The sequence below is a fragment of the Rhamphochromis longiceps genome, linkage group LG15, assembly GCF_057381845.1.
Source record: "Rhamphochromis longiceps isolate RC_006_pf linkage group LG15, R_longiceps_female_GT1.1, whole genome shotgun sequence".
NCBI lineage: Eukaryota > Metazoa > Chordata > Actinopteri > Cichliformes > Cichlidae > Rhamphochromis > Rhamphochromis longiceps.
The window spans coordinates 19,796,090-19,820,286 of NC_140571.1; the positions used below are offsets into that span (position 1 = coordinate 19,796,090).

At 39.0% G+C, this 24,197-nt stretch overlaps 3 protein-coding genes across 6 annotated transcripts in view; 1 reads left to right on the plus strand and 2 right to left on the minus strand.

Moving 5' to 3' along the window:
• Window positions 1-1,122: 1,122 nt before the first annotated feature.
• gnpat (glyceronephosphate O-acyltransferase) lies at window positions 1,123-13,444 on the minus strand. Of its 2 annotated transcripts, none has more exons than XM_085381526.1 (17): window positions 13,273-13,444; window positions 11,413-11,604; window positions 10,449-10,625; window positions 10,242-10,371; window positions 9,932-10,059; window positions 9,745-9,820; window positions 9,403-9,554; window positions 8,879-9,009; window positions 8,205-8,443; window positions 7,041-7,139; window positions 6,558-6,731; window positions 5,497-5,576; window positions 5,254-5,394; window positions 4,703-4,796; window positions 4,505-4,598; window positions 3,949-4,013; window positions 1,123-3,857 (listed from the first exon to the last, which is right to left on the minus strand). In XM_085381526.1, exons 1-17 carry the CDS (start codon window positions 13,294-13,296, stop codon window positions 3,814-3,816), a joined length of 2,040 nt encoding a protein of 679 aa, XP_085237652.1. In that variant the 5' UTR covers window positions 13,297-13,444; the 3' UTR covers window positions 1,123-3,813. The 2 variants fall into 2 exon arrangements, with proteins under 2 accessions (XP_085237652.1, XP_085237651.1); XM_085381525.1 differs by having other exon boundaries at window positions 6,558-6,734.
• Window positions 13,445-13,488: 44 nt separating this feature from the next.
• Window positions 13,489-19,273, plus strand: fsaf1 (40S small subunit processome assembly factor 1). 2 transcript variants are annotated; one of them, XM_085381527.1, is made up of 9 exons: window positions 13,489-13,694; window positions 15,145-15,321; window positions 15,440-15,531; window positions 16,469-16,528; window positions 16,727-16,822; window positions 16,915-17,001; window positions 17,091-17,125; window positions 17,366-17,485; window positions 19,010-19,273. In XM_085381527.1, the coding sequence occupies exons 1-9, from the start codon at window positions 13,616-13,618 to the stop codon at window positions 19,011-19,013; spliced, it is 750 nt and encodes a 249-aa protein (XP_085237653.1). In that variant the 5' UTR covers window positions 13,489-13,615; the 3' UTR covers window positions 19,014-19,273. The 2 variants fall into 2 exon arrangements, with proteins under 2 accessions (XP_085237653.1, XP_085237654.1); XM_085381528.1 differs by lacking the exon at window positions 19,010-19,273 and having other exon boundaries at window positions 17,366-17,489.
• Window positions 19,274-19,720: 447 nt separating this feature from the next.
• Window positions 19,721-24,197, minus strand: part of trim67 (tripartite motif containing 67) — a 59,187-nt gene continuing 54,710 nt past the window's right edge. For both annotated transcript variants that reach the window (XM_085381524.1, XM_085381523.1), the window contains one exon: window positions 19,721-24,167. In XM_085381524.1, the coding sequence (XP_085237650.1) occupies window positions 24,120-24,167 (48 nt within the window). In that variant the 3' untranslated portion in view covers window positions 19,721-24,119. The remainder of the gene's footprint in view (window positions 24,168-24,197) is intronic.

The window sequence follows — 24,197 nt, forward strand, 5'->3', positions numbered from 1 at the left end:
TCTGCTGTTTGAGTAAAATCAATGAATGTGAGCTGTGAGGTAACCTGTTAGCATGCAGCATACCATATTCCAATTCACAGTTACGGTTTGTGGTTCGTTCGATCGTGGCTCAAGAGTTGGCAGTTTGTCTTGTAATCTGAAGGTTGCCGGTTCGAGCCCCGTCTCGGTCATTGTGTCCTTGGGCAAGACACTTCACCCATTGCCTACTGGTGGCACCAGTGTCCGGCAGTCTCGCCTCTGTCAGTGCAATGTAGCTACAATGTAGCTTGCCACCACCAGTGTGTGAATGTGTGTGTGAATGGATGCATGACTGAATGTAGTGTAAAGCGCTTTGGAGTCCTTAGGGACCAAGTAAAGCGCTATACAAATACATTTACCATATATATGCAATAGTGATCTCAGCAAAACACAAAAAAACCCCAACAATTACAAGAACTTCAGTGACGTGAACAAAAGACAGTTTGCTCTAAAGAGCAGAAGGCAGGACTTTAGGGAGTGGGCATAGTAACAGACACTGTCGAGTTAGTTTGATATTAGACTGACAGTAAACATGCATGCAGCTTCTGTTTGGTCTCAGAGGGTCGAGGTTATAATAATGGAAAGGTCAGCAGTTTGATCCCTGGCTGCTCCGGTCTACATGTCAAAGCATCCCTTGACAAAAGTACTGAAGCCCAAATTGTCCAAATGTATCCATTGGAGTGGTTATGTGATAGGAAGAAACTGTTCAGAGGTCTAAAATACGTGTGCAAATGTAGCTTAAAACTGAATATTGGTAAATTTTGATTTTAAAAGTCAACAACCAATGAGAGCGATGTGAACTGGTAGCCAAAGTCATGCATCCTGAGATTTGCACAGGGATAGTTGTAGACCGAAAGAAAGAAGCCGAACATTTTGAGATTAAAGTTTATGGAAGTACATCAGCAATGATAACATATGCTCACTTGATCTTTTAATCAGGTATGATCAAAGAGTTTCTCTCAATATCTGAGCCACAAGAGAACCGACTATCACACCAAACGCTGGATGTTGGAGGATGATGATGGAGTGAATGTTAATCAATTGGATCATCTTCATCCCGCAACCCAGTTTATCGACAGAAGAGACAATTTCAGAGACGAGAACTGTATTTCAAAAGGTTTTATTAACATACTTTTTCCATTTAACCAGCCTATACATTTAGTACTAAAAGGCCCTTGTACACTGACCTACCATATTATTAGGTACAGTCTAATGGAATCCAATACTGTTTAAGTGAAATGTTGTGGTCTAAATTTTAGGAATACTTAAAAGTAATGCAGCCCAGCAAACAACTATACAGCAAAAAAAAAAAAGTAACCACAAACCAGATTTAGCATTATGACAACATTAAGAAAAGCTTTTAAAAGACCAGCTGATAGATTCAAATGAATTGGATCTCATGAATGTATCTAATAATGTGGTTATAAAATGTAAATGCACAGGAAGAAATCTGATCTTTAGACATTATTTGACAGCTGTTATTGAGGTGAGAAAGTAAAACAATTCAAACGCAGAACACAAACTTGAACTTTTGTCGGCGTAATGAAATGAAATGAAACTTTTCTTTAGGTTAAAGTTCACTTTAAGTTTTACAAGCTCAACATCTGACCAACGGATAAACAAATAAAGCTGAATAAACACTTTAGTGCAGAAAAGTTTGAAGATGTTGCGATTTCTCTTTTTTGCCAAACCACAGAAATCTGACAGACACTATATGGACAAAAGTATTGGGCCACACATCTTAATCTTTGAAGCAAGGCGTTTTGCTACAGGTATTTAAAATCAACCATCCAGTTATTCAGTCTGCCCATACAAACATTTGAAAAAGAATGAGAGTGGTACTTTAATGGGATGCCACAGATATAACAAGTCTGTTTGTGAAATTTCTTTCCTCCTACATATTCCACAATCAGCTGTAAGTGGTTTTATGTCAGACCACATACCCTAATACAGCAATGTGGGTTCTCCAAATGCTGAGGCACAGTAATAGTCACCATCACTCTGCTGACTGAGATCCAAACCTCCTCTGGCATTAACAGCAGCACAATCATGTGCACCAGGAGCTTTTTGGTATAGGTAGGTGTAATGTGTAAGTAACCCACTACTTCTGCTATTACAGTGCATTTTTGAGAGTCCTCATTTAAGTCTTCCTTTACGTACAACTTTTCTATGCATCATAGAAAGCTGTTTGCATATCAAGGTTTTGTTACTTTGGCTGTCAATGTTACACAACCCCCCCCCATTTACTTTTAGGCCCACAGTTATTCTACTACAGCACCAATCTATATTTTTTGACATTTGTCAAGTTCTTTACTGCCTTTTTTGCACATTACTTATACTCAAACCTAAATAGGGTACTACCTTTTGTTTCCCATTAAATTTTGCAGGAATCTTTGACATTAGGCACACAAACAAGATCACTGAAAGCTGTGCTTATTGTTTGTTAAGTTGCAGCTCAAATGTAACACAGATGGCAATTTCCATGAAATTTGGTTTGGCTTTGCTCATAGTTAAACCAATCTGTACCGTTTTTCTTTGCCTCCAAAGCATTTTCCAGCAAGAACTCAAATCTGCTGCTGTTGAATTGATGGGATTTCTAAGGTAACAGGAGTGCACAGATAGGAGTCGACAAAATAAATGATCTAGTTTTACCTCGAAAACTTGAACTACAAAAACTAAATAAAAAACACTCACTGAAAAATGTTACCACGCTAATCGTGTGTAATCCTGAGTCCTGAATAAGCCACTGAAAATATTCTGAAAATTCCTTCTATGAATTTTCTTACTTCCCTTGTAAGGAACAAACCCCGTGTGTATCACTTCTTTAAATATAAATAAAGCCTGAACATTATTCTCCTTTTAGATACTATAAGTAAAACTCAATGATACTATGATGCAACTTCAGTAACTAGTCGAGACTCAAGAATTTATTTCCCACAAACCTGTGCCTTTGGTACAGCTGGTAATGCTTGAGTATAACTTCAATTGTATATGGAGTTTGGCAACTTGATGACCCTGGCATTGAACTTGTAGCAGTGTCTCCACTGTGTAAACAAAGACATATGTACTTCTTGTCCAAGTAGTTTGGAGAGTTGGCAAAAAGGCCTGAGGATGGGTGGGTAGACGGGTAGTATGTGGTACTAAAATATTTACCCAAAGTTCAAATACATAATCACCAAATTCAAGAAAACAAAGAAACCAGCACCACAACATACAACTGGGATAGAGGCCCACACCACACAGCATGAATACATTAGTATTCAAAAAAAAAAAAAAAAGTGCTCAAAAGGATAGGAGTGACTAACAGCTAACAAACATAAAGCTTGAATGAAAAAGCAAAGTGAGGAAAACAAAAGCCATGTTCAGAGTTAGAAACACATTTCAAATGCATTAACAGAGAATGGCCTCTACGCTGAGTGAAGATGGCACATTCAGAAGCTTTCACAAGGTCGCTCATAAGCAAAAGATCCGTTATTCAGAATGAGCCAAAGAAGCTCAGCAGTGTACCTTCAAAGGCTTCACTCATCATGTGGTTTTATGTAGATTCATAAAAAAGGTTTTAAAAGGAGAATCTGAGAAGCATTTTGGAAAAAAGGCAAGGAGAGAAATTAAAGAAAAAACAAAAAAACTAAACGCAGGGTTGAGCTGTCTCCAGATGGCAAGTCTTTTGTTCCATCTCTCACAGAACACAGCAAGTAGGCCAGGACGACTCGTAACAAACCACGTGGAGCAGAGCGACATCAGCGCATTGCCCTGACCGTCCGCGATGCCCTTCGGCTAATAGGGGTCGCTGAATTAGAGGTGAGCTACAACAGATTTCTGAGTGGGGAGTTTTCCTCCTGTAGGGACAGAAAATATGTGTGGTTTAAAGCAAACCCAACAAATATGCAGTCTGGTTATTTAGACACAAACTTACAGCTTATTTCTTACCAAGAGTGTCTTCCAAGGAGTTTAACATCACCTTGTTGAGTTTTAAAGTCCCCTGTTCCTCGCCTCTGAAGGAAAAACATTGAAGCAATAGTTGTTACTTTCAAGACAAAAAAAAAAAAAAAAAAGACTTAATTAAAATGTAGTTCTAGTGGCACTTTATAGCGTTCACTGGATAATCCAATATTAAAGGGATGCCTCCTACATTTCTTAAAAATCAGTGTTGCAGAGGCATTGTGAGCTGGAAGTAGAAATTAGAGGAATGATATCAACACTAAAGCAAATAAAATCCAAACCATCTGCCAGACTAGATAACAGATAAGAGAGGTAATATATTTTTGGATGAAATGAAAAGAGTAAAACTAAAAAGCTTTGTGGTTTCCACTTTATTCTGACCATAAAGGTTTTGGTTTTCTTGCTGTGTTTTAATTGACTTTTGATCACATTATACAAATGAGCTCAATATTTCCCACACACAAAGGGCATAGGTGTAAGGGTGGGATAGCCAGACAGCCGATCAAACCAACATGGGACACGCAGGTGAGTAAAACCAACATACCCTTTGATTTTCTGCACAGCTCCAAGTCTTATCAAAGCTGCCAGAGCATTCTTCTGGAGGTCCGATGACAACACTTCAATATACCTTAATCTACCTGGAAATACACATGAGCACTTAACATGTAATCATTGGCATAGAGTACTGAATGTTTGAAAATAAAAATCACAAGTAGAAATAAGAAACATTTTGGGAGAGAACCTGTGAGAAGATGTTTGATGATGAACTTCCGGACAGCAGGAATAAACTGTTTTTCTGTCAGACAGTCTTCTTCACACAGGAACCGACACACCACCTGCCACCACAAACGCAAACAAGGAACTGTTAGGACTGATGAGTCAACAGCACCCTCTAGAGGACATCTGCACAAACCTAAGGTATTTTACAAAGTTTCAAAATATAATGAAATAGCTCCAATTATAAACAGGAGCTAACAGATCTAATTATAAATATCCCAGTGTATTACACAATTTAAATTTATATGGTTGAGATTGAGGTGTCCTTCTTATCATACCGTACGTTGTTATTTAAATACAATATATACGAGAAAATTATAAATTATAATAAATCTCCTTTCAAATCTGATAATTTGTTTTTTAATCATTTGAACCAAACTGCTTTTCTTTGATCTATTTTCATGCACTTGACATCATAATACAGGACTGACTCTTCCAACCTGTTACATGCAAAATACGATCCAGCCAACTCGTGTTCAAAACGACACTGTGTCGCTGTGTATGCATCTCCCTCACCTGGTATCCTTGTAAGAATGGATCGAGAACACTGGTGAGGAAGGCCAAAGTCCTGTGCCCTCTCTCGGTGATCAGAACCTCCTGCTGGTTTATTTGCAGAGCTCCGGTCTTCACCAGCAGGTAACAGGCCTCCTCAAAGTCCTGCCAGACAACAGGAGGTGAGAGAAATATGTCACAATGACCATACAATAATTTATTCATAATTAATCTGGAGTACACCAGCACAGAGAAGATGTGTCTCACCTGTACAGTAGCTCCAGGACAGAGAATGAACTCATTAGAAAACATGTTTCTCAGGAAGCTGAAGCCGTTGTAGATCTCCTCTGGAAGACACATACAGAGGTCACCACCGCATATCATGTACCCCTCCATCCCCAGTATTCTCCATATTCCCTCCCCCATCTCAGCCTTTGTGTCCAAACAGCTCAACCTGTGCTGTTTCTCTGACGCACTCCTCCCTAATCCTGTCCATTCTGGTCACTCCCAGTGAAAACCTCATCTTCACCCCTGCCACCTTCAACTTGGGCTCCTGTCTCTTCGTTTCATCATAGTAGGTCTCACTAATATTTTGGAAACCTTCCCCTTTCACTCTTGTTGCTATCCTCCCATCGCAAATCACACCTGACAGTCATCTCCACCCACTCCTCCCTGTCTGTAGTCTCTTCTGCACCATCCACTGCTTTTGACCCCAGTATTTGAACTTGTCCAGCTTCACGGTTACATCTGCATCATAGCAAATGTGCCAGCATAAACAGGCTGAGTTTAAGTGACTTTTTAAAGACACTTAGCTGCCAGCTGAGTTTAGATTTTTATTTTTTCATTGTTAGTTTGACTTTGCAATATGGATTCACAATTAAAAAAAGATTAAATTATCATACCATATAAAAACTTTTGACAGATTAAGAACTTCCACAGAATCTAAAACCACAAAACAAAAAAAACAAAAAAAAAACCTGAACTGTAAACTGTCACAATGGTCGCGTCTTCCCTTTTGTGACTAAAAACATCCGTGTTAAAAATAGATGTCAGCTCAAGTTAAGAGAACATTTAAAAACCTCTTTTTTCATCAGATAAGTTTAATTTTTTTTTTTTTTTAACCTTGTGCTCAGTTGGCACAAAATTACTTGGAAAAACTGAAAAGGAATTTTCTGGAGATAAACAGTTAGCTCCCATTTCCTGTTACACAAAGTAGATTTAATCTGTGGTGTCTTAACTAACAGTAGTACTACTTGTTTTTCCTGTATTTCTACCTGCACTCATAATGACTGAGCAGGCTGAGAGTAGCACAGTGGTGGCAGTCTTACGTTTCCGGTTGGAGGCAGCAGTGTGGATGGCTGAGGCCAGCAGGGCCGGTCGGATGAAGACGTTTAGTGCTTGATTCCTGTAGGAGACGCAGGAGAGTATGACGACTGCCTGGTTTAGGAGCTCCTCTTCTGGAGTAATGGCACTGCGAGTCTCTCCGGGCACCTGTTGACCTCCTACTTCAAGAGATAATTAACATTCATTTACTTATGTTTTCCTTTTTTGTAAACAGTTTTTAATTGTCTGTGTTTTAAGTGGAGTCAGATTAGAAAGAAAAAAAAAAAAAATCTAGCCGTCCTTTCCTGTGGTTGACTGGCCTCTGTCTTTGTTGATTATTTGTACTGGACTCTGAGTATCAGCTAGATTATTTAAATGTAGTCTTTAGCTCGTGTTTTTATGACTGGGCTAATATTAGAACGATTTAAAAAAAAAAAAAAAAAAAAAAATTGACATTGAGAAATAAAAACACCCGGGATAAAACAAACCTTGTTCCAATGCCAGCTGGACTCTTCCCTCAGAGATCCTCACCAGACCTCGATGAAGGGAAAGACTGGAGGAAACAACCTCTGAGGGAGGTATGTGGTCTGAAGAAACGAGAGAATCATAGATGAGGGGAAAAAAAAAAAAAAAAGATGGGATGGAAATCCCACGTTGTTGAGCTGCATATCAATATCACATCATCCCTATGCATTGCTCTACCCCTGTCGGTTTATGTTTAAGGTTGCATCTCTCCTTGTTTTGTCTGTGAAGGTTCTCAGTCATCCAGGTCATCGTAGTCAAAGGAGCTTGCAAAGAAAAGCGTCTGGACTTCTTTAAGTTGCTTGAAGACGTTTCACCTCTCATCCGAGAAGCTTCTTCAGTTCTAAGGTCAAATGGTGGAGAGTCCCAGATATAAACCTAGTGGGAATAACCCCCCACAGAGGGACAAAAGGACCCCCTGATGATCCTCTAATCGCCTGAGCCAAGGTGTGAAACTGGGTGTGGGTCCCAATCAGCCAGAGTTTCGGGTGAGTTCATTGTGAAACCTGGCCCCACCTTATCATGCGAATTCCTGAGATCAGAATCTCCTTGTTTTGTTTTTACAAGGTTCCTAAAAACTGTCTGAATTAGTGCAAGTCTCTTGACTGCACTTCACCTAAAACAGGGCTGCCCAATCCCAGTCCTCGAGAGCTACTATCCTGCAGCTTTTAGATGCATCCCTACTCCAACACAGCTGAATCAAATGGTTTGATTACCTCTTCAGCATGCCATCATGTTTGGCAAAGGCCTGATAACAAGCCATTCATTTGATTCAGGTGTGTGGGAACAAGGATGCATCTAAAAGCTGCAGGACGGTAGCTCTCGAGGACCGGGATTGGGCACCCCTGACCTAAAAGGAAATAAAACTTTAGTACAAATGTTTTCACATCATTTGAGTATTTCTTAATGTTAATCTGTTCTTAATCTGCTTTTATCCATGTTGAACTTTTACTTATCTTACCAACATCAGCCTGAGGACTGCATGTATATGTGTCAATGTGCACACAGCCATGAAAAGATTGTATGAACTTTATATCAAGATTGTTCGATTTGGCCTCTTGTTAGTCCTCTCACTTTAGTACATAGAGTTTTCATTATTGCTAAAACCGATAACTGGGCTCATACGGTACCCGGCCAGTGGAGGAAGGCTCCGTAGTGCCGAGAGAGGTCCCTGAGCCACACTGCTTGTTCAGTGAGCTCATCGAGTGCTGTCCCTTGCTTATCCTCCGCCGCCTGTTTCTGCAGCAGGACGAAGGCCAGAAGGACCCAAGGCTTCAGGACCATGTTCTCCTCCTGGGCTCGCACCAGCCTGTAGGCGGAGTCATTCACAAAGCTGAGGATTTCCTCACTGGGTCTCGTGGGGATATGTCTGGAATCATAAAGCTCAAAGTTAGTCGGTACTATATTTTGCATCTGTAACGAGCCTAAACATAAAACTACTTCTTTAGTTAAATAAATACAAAATGTGTACGGCTAACCAAGAGAGAGATGGTTTGAAAATGTGAGCACTGTCCACAAGACACTCGTTAAAGTGAGAAGAAAGAGGCCAAATTCAAAACTTTATAAATATCTAGCATGGATATTGACGGATAGTAATAATGTTTTTATAACTATTCAAGTACAGAAGATAATAAAATGTCCAAAAAAATTTATTTAATAAGGAAAAAGACAAGCAAATGACACAGGGCCAAGTCATGGCTTGGATTTGAGTCATTTTCACAAAATACTAAAAGTTAAAATCAGTGGAAAATAGAGATATTTGAGCTATTTGAGACTACAAATGGAATTTAAATTAAAACAGTACCTTGGTATCAGGTTGAACTGGCTGCGGTTAACTCTGCTTTCAGCTAAACTTCTTACAGACACAGGTTGGCCAAAGTATACGTGGATACTGCCGTAGTCTTCACTGAGGATCTTTCTAGCTTTAAACAGGCCCTACAAAGGAGACGAGAAGAAGAAGAGCAGAGTGATTTACAATAAGTCTTTAAAGACAAAGAAAGACCCACTTACACTTACTCAACACGCTCAAGTCTCCGTGACCCATTTTCCGATACCAACTCTGCGTTTTATTATCATACAGTATGTGTTGGCAAGTCTGCAAGTGAAATATGCATTCAGACTATTCTTTGAAATACAAGTCAGTCAAAAACAAAAAAAGATGTCTTTGATCTCAAGTAATCAGACTAGCTGCTTTACACTTCCAAAATGCCAGAATAAATAACTTTCTGCACTCGAGACTGCCAACTACAGCTTTTGATTTCAACAGCTTTGCTATGATTATGAATTAACGATATTATGTTCACAGTAAACAGGTCTCATGTTACTCACTGAAGTGGACTCCTTGGGTTTTGGCACACCCAGCAGCTCCCTGGCATAAAGCGCCTCCTCCAGAGTCCTCTCATAGCTGATACTCACGGGGACCAAGCTAATGTCAAACACTTCTCCTTTAAGAAATGGGTCCATCACTATATTTAACAGACCTGGAGGAGGACACACAGACAAGGATAAATGCCAAAAGTACATTTACTGCTGAATAAAGTTCTGGTGACACACGGCTAGAAAAATCATCTGCAACCATATCACTTTTACATGTTTAAAGAAACAGCTTCAGATCTACATTTTTCACTAATAACCTGGGAGAGATCCTCTGTGCTCAAACCTGAGCCTTACCCAACTTTGGAGTCAAAGACTTGGCCGTTCGGCTTCTGGTGCCCTCTAGGAAAAATTCAACTGGTGCATATCCGTTCTAAGGTTAGGAGATAAAGAGGAACATAAATGGTATAGAAATACAGAAACAAAAAAAAAACAAAAATGTGACTCATTCCAAATCACAATCCTAATGAAGCCGCCTCCTCACCTTAAGCATAATCTTGACATACTCAGAGAAGACAGCCCAGTACAACGTATCTCCACCAAAAGACCTCCGAATAAAGAAAGCTCCAGACATCCGCAGCATCTCCCCAACGACCTTCATCCCCATGAAGTCTGCAGAGAAATGCAAAGTTCATGTGCAAATACTGGTGGTGTATTATAAACCCATCTTTAAAACATACGGTCAAGGAGAATTAAGACCTCTGTGACACAGCAAGCTCTGACGAGCTGATACACATGTAGTTAATAATTTGCTAGCCCATCATATACACACACTTGTTCATTCCTTTGCTTACCCATGCCAGCAGCAATAACAGGTAGAGCCAGGTCGTAGGTGTACAGGATGTACGACATCAACAAGAAGTCCATGTAGCTGCGGTGACTGGGCAGGAGTACTACTGGGTGGTTATGAATGGCCTGCTGGAGCTAACGACAATGAAAGCACAAGTTAAGTGAATCTGTGCGAGTTCGAGTAACTGTCTGAGCTATCATCCCGCACTCACTCTCTGGAGGCCCTCTTCGTTGACACAGATGCTCCTGAACAAGGTTTTAAAGACTTTGGAGAGAGTGAAGGCGAAGAAGCGAACCGTGCTGAGCTGCAAGCGTTGAGCCATCTCCTCCAAGATGGCTGCCGCCTCCCCAGTGACTTCATCTGTGGTCATGCCCTTCTCTTTAGAAACCTCAAATTCAAAATAAATCAATTACAAACAAAGACATGTTAAAACAAATTATGCTTAAAAAAAAAATGTAAATGTGATTCATTTCTGACAATAAGAATGCAGGATGATTTTTGTCCCTCTCTGTCAATTTTCTTCGTCTATAAACTCGAGAGAAAACTTTGGACTTTGTCTATTTGTAGTAGCTCCTGACTTTGAAGTTTTCACTGTATGAAATAAGGTAATATTTCAAAATAAATTAGAAACCATTTCCTGTTACTGTGTCATAAAACACCACGCTGTCCTTGAATGCTAGTAATGGTGTTAATTTTAAAAAGTGCATGGCACAAACTACATTTCCTCTGATAGCCACTGGAGATTGGCTCAAAAAGCAGATCAATCTTCATGATTTAAGCTTAAAGGTAAAGTCAGGGTTGCCATGATTAAAAGAATGCTGCAGACACAGGTGGCTGTAGCTGCAATTAGGTTAAATGTGTTTTCTACACTTAAACTAAGGTCATTTGAGTTACTAAATTGGGCCTCTTAGCTGCGTTTGTGGTGTCGGTGTCTCCTGAAGCACTTTTATTATGTGGTTAACTGTGCTGAGCTTCATACCTGTCTGTGCTCAACTCTAAAGCTGTGTAAAACTTGTTACTTTAGCTCGCTTGCACACATTTTCTTGTTGCAGAAACCCTTGAAATAAATGCGTTAAAGAATGGAAAGTGCAGGAGACATTTTTCACTGAGAAATGTAATTTTCTGAACTGAAGAGAAAAATACATCCACCAGGTATAACCAGAAAGCCAATTTACCTGAGTGATAACATAACCCAGCTGATCAGACTGCAGCACCATTTGCTTCAGCTCACTGACTTTGCATGGAGTCAATCCTTTGTAAAGAACAGGAGTGTAACATTTGAGAGCGTATCTTAAGTCACTGGAGTTCCTCCTCTCCTCCAGAATATCCTCAAAATCATCTCTCTTCTTTAGCATAGGATCTCTATGCTATTAAGAAAGGGACAAAGTGCACTATTAGAAACATGCTTTACTCACAGTTCTCCCTTATATAACATGAGTGACAGTGAAGACAACCACAGACAAATCCTATAGAGGTGAAAAATTGACAGTTGATATGTTTGCAGTGTACAAACAGATGTGGCATGCAATGCACGACATCAGCATTTATTGTAAAAATTGTTGTCCGGTGCTGCAGCATTTTTGACACAAACAAGCGACATTCACATAAGCCCACATTCAAAATTTTTGTTAAGCATAAAAGATTTCTTGACACCACTGAAGGAGTGTCAAATTTGCTGCTGGAAATCTTGTTTAACGTTTAAGCTCAAACAATACCTCATATCTAATTTCCTATCCATGTTCTCTTTAAGTAATCAATGAGCAGCACTTACAAATATCCACTGTGAAATAAAAAGTGCAATACTGCCCTCTAGGGGTGAAGCTGAAATGGACGCCAAAATTATCACACAAACCTGCACTTTTTTTGGTTATGACAACTATGACAGCGTGTCAGACATGTACATATACTTATAGCGTCAACGCTGCTCGCTTACCAGTATTGTGTGTATATTAAAAAAAAAAAAAAAAAAGTGATTTCTGGAATTGTAATTTTCATTCTCAAAATAGGCCAATTTTACTTTGATGTGCATGAACACATCAGGGCTCTAAGTTACTGGCACATTCTTAAAGCTTGAACAAACACATGCCACAGTTATTTTTAGTTCTATGATTTTTAGATGTGCAAAAAATATGGCATTAAAAATATTTTTTTACTAAAAATTAAGAGCACCACACGCTTCATTAACGCTCACATCCGGTCCAGTATGTTGAAAGCAGTCACTGGTTGAAAGTAACAAAGTGCATAAGGTAATATCTGCTATAAAAAAAAAAAGTGCTTGAATACAGTAAGCTTTATTAGAGCACTTTAACGTTTTTTTTTATGTTAAACCAACGCATTAAGTTCACTTGTGATTAAAGGGGCAGTACACACAAATCATGAGAGAGTAGCTTATTATTCCCCCCACCACCACCACAGTGAAACTGAATAGGAAACCAGCAGATACTGGTACCATGAGGAGCAGGATTAGGAAATACTGTCGCAACTGTTGCCTCATAGAAGTTTGACATTGGGCTCTTCTTTTGACAGGGTTAGTGCAACTCCAAAGTTAAGTAGTTTTCGCTTAAATCTTCTCGGAAATAAAACATGAGGCCATACATTTTGTCTCCTGTCTGAAAGCTTGAAGCCTGAAACTTCAGGGATATGAGCAAAGAAACTGGCACGATGTAGGAAATCAGTTCGTTACCTAAATTAAAGTGATCCGATCTAGACACAGACACACACACACACACACACACACACACACACACACACACACTTTCCCAACAACATAACCAACTACATCCAAACACAACACAGCAACGTTAAATTAAATCACCAGCTTCCGCTAAGAAATCACACCACGCATTCTTGTAGTTAAACGTATTTTTCCCACGTTAACCACAAAATTAGCGCATGTTTTAAGCCTGCGTCGCTGCAGACGTGCACAATTCAGCACGAAACCGTTTGAATGAAATGTCAAATGTCAAATAGTGGTCACCGAGCGAGGGCGGAGAGCTGAGCTAGCTTAGCCCGCTGGCTGAGACCTGCATACCTACCGAATAAACAGCTTCGGAGGCCATGTCACACTTTACAAACACACGAGCGATACATCCAGCGAACTTAATACGTGCACGTTTATTTTGCACGGTCCTGTCTCTTCTTATCACACTGTTAGCTGGTAACAACACCTGAAAACTTCACATGGGCGTATTTAACAAGTGGCATTTCCGTGGCAGCATTTTAGCCCTTCCCTCTTTTACCTACGGTGGCCGGACAGGACTAATATGCCGGGTTGCACTGCATGTACCATGTGCGCTCTGTTGTCATTGAAACGAGCAAGTTAGCGACAATACTTAAGCTCTCATTTTTACCGCTTACTCTGCTTATTATTAGCACGAAATGGGGTCCGAAAGAAACGGGAATAAAGACGAAGATTGCTTGTTTCTGGAGCATGTTTTGGACAAGCTTTATGACTTTGGTAAGTGTGGTTAGCTGGCTGGCTAATGTTAGCTTTACTGGCTACTTTAAAGGCTGGTACTGTGTTTGAGATTTGCTCTATTACTTGTTGGTTATAATATTATGTTTCATGAGTCTACTTGCAAGGAAAAGAAGCATCGAAAAATGTCTTTAAATTATGTTACATGTTTCGTTGTATTAGCCAGAATAGTTACTCTAAAGTTAGCTCATGTTTACTGAGTTGTCACCTAAAATGAATATTATACCAGTAAATGGCAGAAAACTCTCTTAGTATACAAAGCTCAGCTCAGCTTTGCTTATGTTGCACCATCCATATAAACGTGCAACTCAAAGGGCTTCACATGGCTATAATAAAAAAACACAGAAAAGCAACACTGGTGATTTTTAATGTACATGAACCACATGAGTAAATGACAGCGTATTATATTATACAGTAAATACTGAGATTCGCATACCGAGATTAAAAAAGCATGAAAATTAAAAATAAGTCAAGTGTCGAAACTTGATAAAAAGCTTCTCCATCTGACAACTGCTTCAGCTTCCATCTCGCAGCCACCTCCAGCATCATAATCTTTCACACCAACCAACACAAACGTGTCCTTGTTCACTACATCCATGAATTTTGTCTCCAAACTGCTCAACCCGAGCTGTCCCTCTGATGTACTCCTTTCTAATACTGTCCATTCTGGTCACTCCCAGTGAAAAGCTCAACAGCTTTAGCTCTGCAACCTCGAGCTTAGTCTCTTTGTTTCATCATAGTAGGACTCACTAATGTTTTTTTAAACCTTCGCTTTCACTCTTGCTGCTATCCTTCTGTCACAAATCAGCTCTGACACTCATCTCCACCCTACCTACACTCCTTTTCACCTCTGTTATGCACTGACTGTTATGCACCTAGATAGTTAAAACTGAGCCACCTTCACTACCTTAACTTATTAGGTCTGCACTGTTACATCTGTCTCCCTCTCATTCACACACGTATGCGGTCTTACTCCTACTGACTTTCATTCCTCTTCTCTGTAGTGCAGTCTAGATAAAAACAAATATAGTTCATGCAATGTAGTTAAGCAGCACCACAAACTGCATTCTCGACATTTTCATAAAGTTATATTGTGACTCTTTGATCAAGTTAATGCAAATCCTGAACATTGTCATTATTAATGTATCAGTGGACAGGGCACAAGCAGGTTTGGTGGAGTGGTGACGGCAAGTGTCGGGGGTGATTTGAGATAGAAGGATAGCAGGAAGAGATTTATTTTAATACTGCTTTGCTGGACTGCATTAGTTGCAGTTTAGTTTTTGCTACAGAAGTGCAAAGTTACCTATACTGTAAAAGTCAGGTGTCTGCTACTTTCTTGTGTTACTGACTTTACCAGAGTTCATGGCCAAGTCATGTAAACAAAACGTTACAGGGTCTGGATTCTGAATCATATTGTTGATTGATGATGTAGGATCAGGACCAAAAAAGAAGTCTCAGAAGAAGAAAAAACGAAAAAGATGCGAAGATTGGGAGGAAGAAGAGGAGCTCCCTGCAGTGAAGGATATATGCAGTGACACTGAAGACTACAGAGCAGAGCAACATGATGCTGAGCAGCAGCAGCAGCAACAACGAAAGGCTGAGCAAACGGGTAGGCAGCATAGCAACAGTATATAACACCCTCAGTCATTTCACTTTTGTCTGTGAGTCATTAAGTTTTCTTTCTTTTCTTTTTTTTACTCATTAATCTGATTCATCCCATTTTCTAGCCTTCGAGCAAGTGAACCAGGTGGAGGTAGTCACATTTCAAGACCCCTCAAAGAAAAGAAAAAAGTCAACACCAAACCCCAACAAAACACCTGTAAGTCTGTTGTACTTGAGCTTACTCTGGCTCTCTATATTTGTTTGGAGGCTGGTATAGTTCAGTTCATGTTGATGGTGTGCAAAAAAAAAAATCTTGTATCCAGCTAGCAACTGGTGTTGGGAGTCGTTACGGATATTACACATTTTTCTTGTTACTTTTCATAAAAGTACATTACTTAACTACTTCTTTAGAAACATGAACACGTAGAAACTGAGTCTATGGGTGTGACTTTTACCTGTTGAAGATCAGGCTTTGGCTGCTGGGCTGGGTCAACATTCACTCAGTTTCATCACCACTCTGGGTTCTTAGCTGGCCTAGCATTAGCATGCTGTCTGTGCAGATATTTGCAAAGCTGCAGTTCTGTTAGCAGCAGACTGATGTTTGTGCAGTTTGCACTTTTTTAAATTTTTATTGTATTTTTTTATAGCACAACAGGAAAAGAGCGCAGTGGTAATGTCCATATCACTACTGCTCTAAAGCTGTAACGCTGTAGATCGCTCCACCCTTTACCTCCTCACACACCCAAATTAAAATCAAACCTTTGTAATGCAAGTAACAACGTAATTGTAACTGTTTTAATTTGTTTTTATCAATTTGGGGGGTTAAATGTGCAGAAAGAGTAGATTAGAAACAGAGTTATGGATGCTACCTATAGAAGGATCAGCAGCAGTGGCTTCTGTGCCAATAGGCTTAATAGGAAATGCAGTCATCTCCTCTTGTCACAGGCATTTTTTTTAGGAGCTGTTGCAGTTCATTTTACAGCATTTTCATCTTGGAAACTTGTTTTCCAGTTGATACTATGAAACCTGCTAAATCCTACTGTTTGACCTCCAGCAAACCTCCTTTAAAGATCCTCCTGTCAGAAATGATTCTCATCACTTTCCTTTTCCTCCTGTCTTCATTGCCTTTGGGTTTCTGCTGTCATCCCTTCCAGGCCCTTCACATAGCAGAAAAGGAGCAAAGCGACCAGCTAGGAGAACTCAATTTGGAAAAGGTGATGGTTTCACCACAGTTTACTTCAATTTACTTTGTTATTGCTTCTTCACAAGATTGGAATCCATGTTTTGTTCATGTATATATATATATATAGCTGTAGATTATTGTTCTCTGAAAAATATAATTAGCAGTCATGTAGCTCTTCATATCTACATGATTTCTGTTGGCTTTTACTGTATTTGTGTGCTGGGGTCAGGCTCGTCTGGAAGTCCATCGGTTTGGAATTACAGGCTATAAGAAGGAGGAGCAGCGTGTTTTTGAACAGGACAGAGCGGTCATGTTGGGAGCCAGAGTAAGAGCAACATTTTAATCCAACTTTTAAATTTTGCTATAGAGCAGATTTTTTTTATGGCCCAATTTTCATGTATTTAATGTCTCTATCAGCCTCCTAAAAAGGAATATGCGAACTATAAGATACTTCAGCAGCAAATCAAAGAGAAGAAAGAGAAGGAAAAGGAGGAGGCTCAGCTGGTACGACCTGCACTTTCAGGCCAGTCACACTTACAGGAAAATTACTTCTATTTGCTGTTCTTAATGTAGCATAAATTATTTCTTTTTAGGGCCTGAAGAAAAAGAAGAAGAAGAGTAAGCAGAGGTAGGTGAATAAAGTCACACCTTTCTTAAATATCATTGATTATTTACCTTAATTATGAACTTTAATTATTGTTAATGAAATACTTCTCCATCATAGAATTCATCCTAACTCTCCAAAAATTAGTAATTAAATATGAAAATATACTATTTTCATATAGTATATTTATAGTATAATATAAAATATTTTATTTTTTATAATTTCTGTGGCTCCAACCTGTGTTTGCTTCTACTGCTCTGTCAGAAACAGGAAGACAACTGTACCCTCGGGTCCTGGCGCAGCCCCCTCTGGTCAGGTGGGCCGCTTCAAGAACGGCATGCTGCTCCTCAGCTCCAAGGAGATCCAGAAGATCAAAGGCAACAAGTGAGGAAAATAGGAAATGACCAAAACAGAGAACGATGTCTAAAAGCAAACTGTTTAACAGTCTTTCAGTGTATTTAAATCAAAGTGGCTGTTGCCCCCCTGAATGTTCATGATACAGCCCTGAATGAGATTTTCAGTGGCTTCTAAATTTCTTTCTGATTGATAACTTTAAAAAGGGGCAAATTCTCAGTGTATACGTGTTTTAACACGCTAATGCAGAGTTAGTGGTGTTTGAGTTTTTCCCCTGTACTTTATGGCCTGCGCTAAAATAAATATGTAATAGTTTTGCTCTCTGAGAACGACGTGTCAGTTATGGTGATACCGTAAAAGACGTGTAGAACATAAGAGAGAAGCAAACACTAACAGAAAACCAGCTGAGTTCGTCTGCTCTGAAGCAAAGAATAACAGAATCAGTGCTTCTCTGCTGTGTTATAAATCAGTCCTAAAATATGATTAATATTTAATTACTTGCCTTTCAATTTATTATTTATGTTTTGTATTCTGTTTTGATCATTTTTATCTGAAAGTAATTTTGTGTTCTTCTCAATTTAATGGCAAATTTGGAGGTATGGGGCAGGGCAGGTCAACACCCACGTGTCCTTGTATTCATCGTGTTGCTCTGTCATCAGTTATCTGAACTACAAGCAGGAGTAACAGAGGGGCAGAACTGTTAGCTCTCATGTTAGTCCGCATCCCAACAGCGGAACTGGGGAAGGCAGTTGATGCATATTCAATGTTGAATAAATCGCGGCTGCAATCAGAGCTCTCACTCATATATGAAAACCCTGACTTCAGGATGTGTAGCAGCGCATGTTTGAGCCCTTTAATAAAAACAACTTACAGGATGTTTTCCTAAACTTTGGATTCTGATCACTGAACCCATGATGACCATAAAGTCTGAATGATGCTTTTACACACTCAAACGACTCAAGGCATTAAAGGACACAGGACAGACTGAAGGCACTGGCAATGCTGTCAATCGAAAAGCAACTGAAGCATGAAATTCTGATTTCAATAAAACTGTGATTGACATTACACACAAAACCTTTTGTGTTGTTTATCCAATAGTCAAGACTAAATAACCTGCTAAAAAGAAAAAAATGCCTTATTTATCTTAGTTTTATTCTTCGTATTATACCTCGATAGTTGGTGTTGTGTATATTGGATAAGACAGACTTTTCAGTCACTTGTGACATTCATCTATTGCACTATATCCGGTTAACATATTAAAAGAAAATCTGTTGCTGCTTGCAGACAGATTCATATTGTAATAATCATTAATTGTAATATGATTAAAGTTTTTTTTTTTAATGTAGCTGCCCAAAGATGTCACAATAAATATGGGTGTGGTTAGCAATTCGGCACCAGAGCCAATGTCTGCCCCACTGTTGTTTATACTCAGGAGCCGCTACTGCTAATGATCCTATTAAAGTGGATTTTCAAGATATGAAACAATTTAAAGGGTAAAAAGCTGTGGTTAAACGTTTGGTGATAAAGTACATATTTATTTTCTTTGTTTTGCAGGTGAGGAATTTGAATCCTACAGAATGGAAAATGCATACCAGCATGTTATGGAGAGGAAGTGGACACAGTAGACATTTCCTGATAATATGTCACTGTCTGGGAGGGATGGTGTTACTGGTGACTATTGTGTGAGAAATTCAGTGGATTGATCTTCGACTGTGCATCATGGACAAGTCTTAAAGCACATAACTGGAGACCGAATACTGTCAAATCATCTTCCATCACAGTTTATTTATTTTGTTTTTATAAATGACAAAAAAGAGACATTTGTGTATCTTGTGTTGTACACTGACATTTTTAAAAGTATGTAATTGCAATGCATTTCTCATTTACAAACTGAAATGTAGTTGTACAAAACATTTATATTGGCAGGAAGGGACTGGATCATAACAGGGCAGGTGGGCCTAATAATTAAAAAATTACACGCAAGTAAAGTCTTGGCAGAAGTTTTCAAGATGAAACGCACATGCACACGCTGAATGGACCGTGAGAAAGCAGAATGATCTTACAGTTTTTCTCCCATATTAACCATCTCTTGCAGTCGTTTCCATTTTGTTAAAGGGAAAACATGACAGTTGGAGTTTTGCGACACTATGATAAAACAAGACCTTTGAGTTGGCAGTGTGCAGCTGGGTGAGGTCACAAATTCTCACACAGTTTTCTTGAAGCAGCCTTTTTGTTGTTGTATATACAGTTCAAAAAGAGGAAAACATGAAGCTCATCTGCAGCGTGTCACATGTTTGAAGCTGTAAGCACATCTCCTTTATTCAGAAAATATTTTACAGACGCGGGCCGTTTTCGACTTGCAATCCTTACTGGTCAAACACAGACCATATTAGTAGCCATTCAAGAGGATATTATACAAAAGAAAATACATAATTAAATATTTATAAATACTTTATAGAGTAAATAAATTACATTTTTTCCTCTACTTTTTCAAACATAATCTAATAATACTAGTGTAATTCCCAGCACCATACCATTAAAATTAAATTGGTAAAATATGTCACATTCATGGGTGGGTAAGTGTTGGGTAAAGGGACATTTCATACAGGAACTCTTACAAATACATCTGGACAGAAGTGACTGCAGCATGAATATTTTAATATGCAAGATTTGTTTTTTGTTCGTTTCTGTGAAATAATATTGTTTTAAGTGATTTTTAGGCAAGAAAATATGGAACCAAATGTTAACACAGGGTGAATTTGAGCCCCTCAGCAGAAGCTTTAATTGCCTCCAGTCACGATTTCCTGACTATCATTTTGACATCCATACAGACCACAGAGACATAACCCCAAATCATCCAACTTTTCAGAAGGCTGGTTACACGATATTTCACTTTTGTCTAGAAATCTATTCCTGTTACAGCAAATTCAGCCTCAGGGCAGGTTTCTGCATCTGGCGTGGGAGGTGGCAGCAAGGTCAGAGCTGAGCAGCCAGAAGTGATGTAAATGTAGCCCTTAGGTGAAAGCTGGCAGTCTGGGGCACATCAGGTAAAAAAAAATGTAAGCTGCTTTAAATTCTGACATTTGCACTAACGCTGTATTCATGTTACAAAGGAAATATGTTACATTTAAGTGAAGAGAGTACTTGGGTTAAAAATCTTCACTTACAGATGAATGTAAACTTAAATAGATCTTGTCATCATGATTTAGTCAACAGGCTTGGTGTAAGTGCTTTTTTTGCCACTTGGGTGCAGTTACTGCAGTATCTGCTTGAAGTATACATATCTAGCTCCATTTTTGGTTCAGTTCAAAAGATCTGGTTCATTAACTTATAAAGCCTACACTATTAAACCATCTGTATGCTAACTTTGTTGAGCTCTAGCAGGTAGCTTCAAAAAGAAGAAAAAAACAGGCAGACAAAGCATTGCTTCTTTTCCACTGGCGTCTTAATGTCTTTCTGAAACTCAGTGTGGTTCTACCCATTTCCACCAAAAATAACTGCATTTTTAAAAAGGCTGGTATCAGCACAGTGCCACAAAATTGCCGTTCCCGATGCTAGAAGCATTAACACACAGATTCAGATTTTCTTCCCACTGAAACGACCCTCCATCTAAAGCTACACAGTGGTTATGCAATGTTAAAGCAAATGTTATTGAATCGATTGAAGTCACATTAAAAAAGGGTTAACAGCAAACACCAAATGGCAAATGATTGGCCAAACTGAGCAAAAGCAATGCTGGCAGGTTTTAAAATGCTCCATGGAGGCCTTGATTTCTCTATTTATTTTCTTCAGCTGAATTCTGTTTAATTCAATTGAATGGGTACCTGTGACTAAATTGTTTTCCTTCTCCAATAGTCAGTCTTTTGTCCTTTCACGCGCTCCTTTTTCCCCCCCTTTCTCATCACCTCCCAACCGGTCCAACCAGATGGCTGCACCTTTCCTGACCCTGAGTCTTCCTGTTTAAAGGGAGATCTTGCTTCCCAGTATCGCCAAGTGTTTGCTCGTAGGGCATCGTGCGATCATTGGGGTTCTTACTGTAATAGTGTAAAGTCTTTACCTGGAGGCAGCTGTTGTTGTGAATTGGTGCTATATAAATTCAATTCAATTAAATTGAGTTGATACTGGTGATAAATCCCTTCTGGACACCCTGTACATATTACACATCATAGTATATGGAATTACATTTGACTTGACTTTATGAGTTCACTATTTGTGGCTCCCTTGAGATCATCATTCTCAGAAATATTTTATATAGCCCAGGTGTATGAAATGCCTATAAATAAGATATACTGCAATGCAAATGTAAAGAATTTAACATTCAAAATATCAATGCTGATTTAAAAATAAATATAATATCCCATCTCTACCTCCTAAAAACTTAGTAAAACGTCCAAATAAAGAAAAAATAAAGATATTTACTTTATTTTAGAAACCTAGATCTCTACTAGTAACTAAATGTTTTTAAAATAGGCATTCAAAATAGACCTGATCATTTCCTGTAAAAATACCAGTAATTCTTAACCTTACACATTATTTCTGTTCATTTCTGTGGTATATTTTAAAGAATGAGGGTGCAGTAAGTATACAAGTGCTACACTAATTTGTCAATGTAAAATGTTCAACCCTTTTAATGTAAACTTTATGTTTAAATGTCCAAAATATCATGAGATAGTTTGTGATTTACAGTAACATAAATCCTGACACATTTTAAAAAGTCTGTGATGAAAAGCATGAAAACAGATATCGGCAGGTTTTGTCGGGGATGCCTTAATCTTGTTCTCGCCACCGTTCACCAGCAGGGGGCGAGCTGTTATAGCGGTTGGTTTCAGGGTCCCTCATTGCAAAGACAAACGGTACACTATTTACAATACAGCTTCAGATAGTTTGTAAACTTGTTTGAATCCATGCTTAATGTCACATGTTATAATCATAACTCACATATCAGTATTTACAGTTTGAGGATGTCCATTCACATGTAAACCCACTGTCATGTGGTAATGTCAGTCTACCTCTCAAACTCACATTATAGGGAACAGAAATGGCTCAGATATAAACAAGTCGTAGATTAAATAACCTCAATTAATGAATTCTTCCATTCCATGAACTGATAAAACATACATAAACAGTGTACTTATACCTATGTACTTTATACAGTGTCTCATGTCCTGAGTCACAGTGGTCTGGTTGAAGCTACTGTCCTCTATAGGCTGCCATATCTAGTCCCTGATGATAAATGTAGCAGCTTATGTAGCTTTACCTGATGTGACTTTAAAAGATAACGTTCAGGGCCACAGATAAAAGGTGTCTGAAAGCATCTTGAGATTCTGCAGTGAGACTGAGAGATGAGCACAGAATGAAATGTTCTTGAGACGACCATACTTTTCTCATCGACTGGGGGTGTATTATATTATCTTTAAATTGTAAATCAAAGAAAATGAAGTTTGGCTCGATTCTACTTCGTTTTAGCATTTTCTGACAATGATCTGTCAAAGTCAAAACAGTTCTTTGAGTCTGAGATGCCCCTGCAGGCAAATAGGTTTGTTTCAGTATGCAAATTGCATGGCCACGTGATTTATTAAATACCACAGTAATGTTTCTTACTGGCCAGTGGATAAGTCATACCAAGTGGTGCAATCATTTTCATGTTCTAGCAGAGTCCAAAAGTTCACTGCCAAAGACGTCGAAATGTGGCGATCTGCTACATCTTAGTGGGAGCTTTTTTGATGTCGGAGTTTTAGGTTTTTAAGACAAATAAGGAAAAGAAAAGGCTGGTGGTCTCTAGGCCTTTGAGACTGTGAATTTCAAAATAATACACCCCTGGCTCGGTAGATCTGTCAGATTACTGAAAAATGAAATGGAATTAAGTTCCAGCCTTCTCAGACTGACCTCAATATGTAAACCGTTCTGACAACACTATCAAACGATCTTTGCGCCGCTTTGCATGAGAAAGAGAGTCGATCATGAGGGAAGCTTTGCCGGCTTTAAGATGGCTGTCAGATTCCTTACCACAGATAAGAAATCACAGAGAAAACAGAGAAGGCAGTGCTGTTGGAGTCAACACTGAGATGAAAGTGTGAAGCGAGAGTTTAGCTTTTAAATATTTTATGAGAGAAAAAACCCATGGTGCCACTACACAAGTCCTACAAATGACTCGTGTTCATCTCGGCTGTAAACACACCTGAGAGAGAAGCAGAGCAACAAAAAGCACTGCTGAATCATTTCTCTCAGGAGTTTTTTTTCCACCTCCTAAAAACTGTGTTGCTTGTGGTCTATTTTTTCTTTATTTTTCAACTCACAATGATCTTTCCTGCACAATATAAAATCTTTAAGGGGCGGAGTTAAGCCCAGATTGTTTAAAATAACATAAACTGTGCAAGCTGGAATATAGATAATATCAGTGTTGTTTGTATCTTTGAGAAAAATAAACTGGGCAGTGGAAAAAAGTATGGCTCTCCAGCCATCTCTGCAGTGACGTCGTCAAGCTGTAATCATTACATTTATAGCCAATAAACTTGTCACTTCTCTAAAAAGTCGTGGAGCTGAAGATTGTCCAGGTTAAGGGTCAACTTGAGAAGGATGGGAGAGGAACAGATCCCATCTGACAGTACTGGACATGACATCATTGGTTTGTATCCAGGGCACGCTCAGAGTAAGGAGGGAGCTCTTACTGTTTGATATTCTTTGGAACTTCCAGGCCTGTCACTAATGTCACCTGAAATAGAGAAACGGAAAAAACACTCAT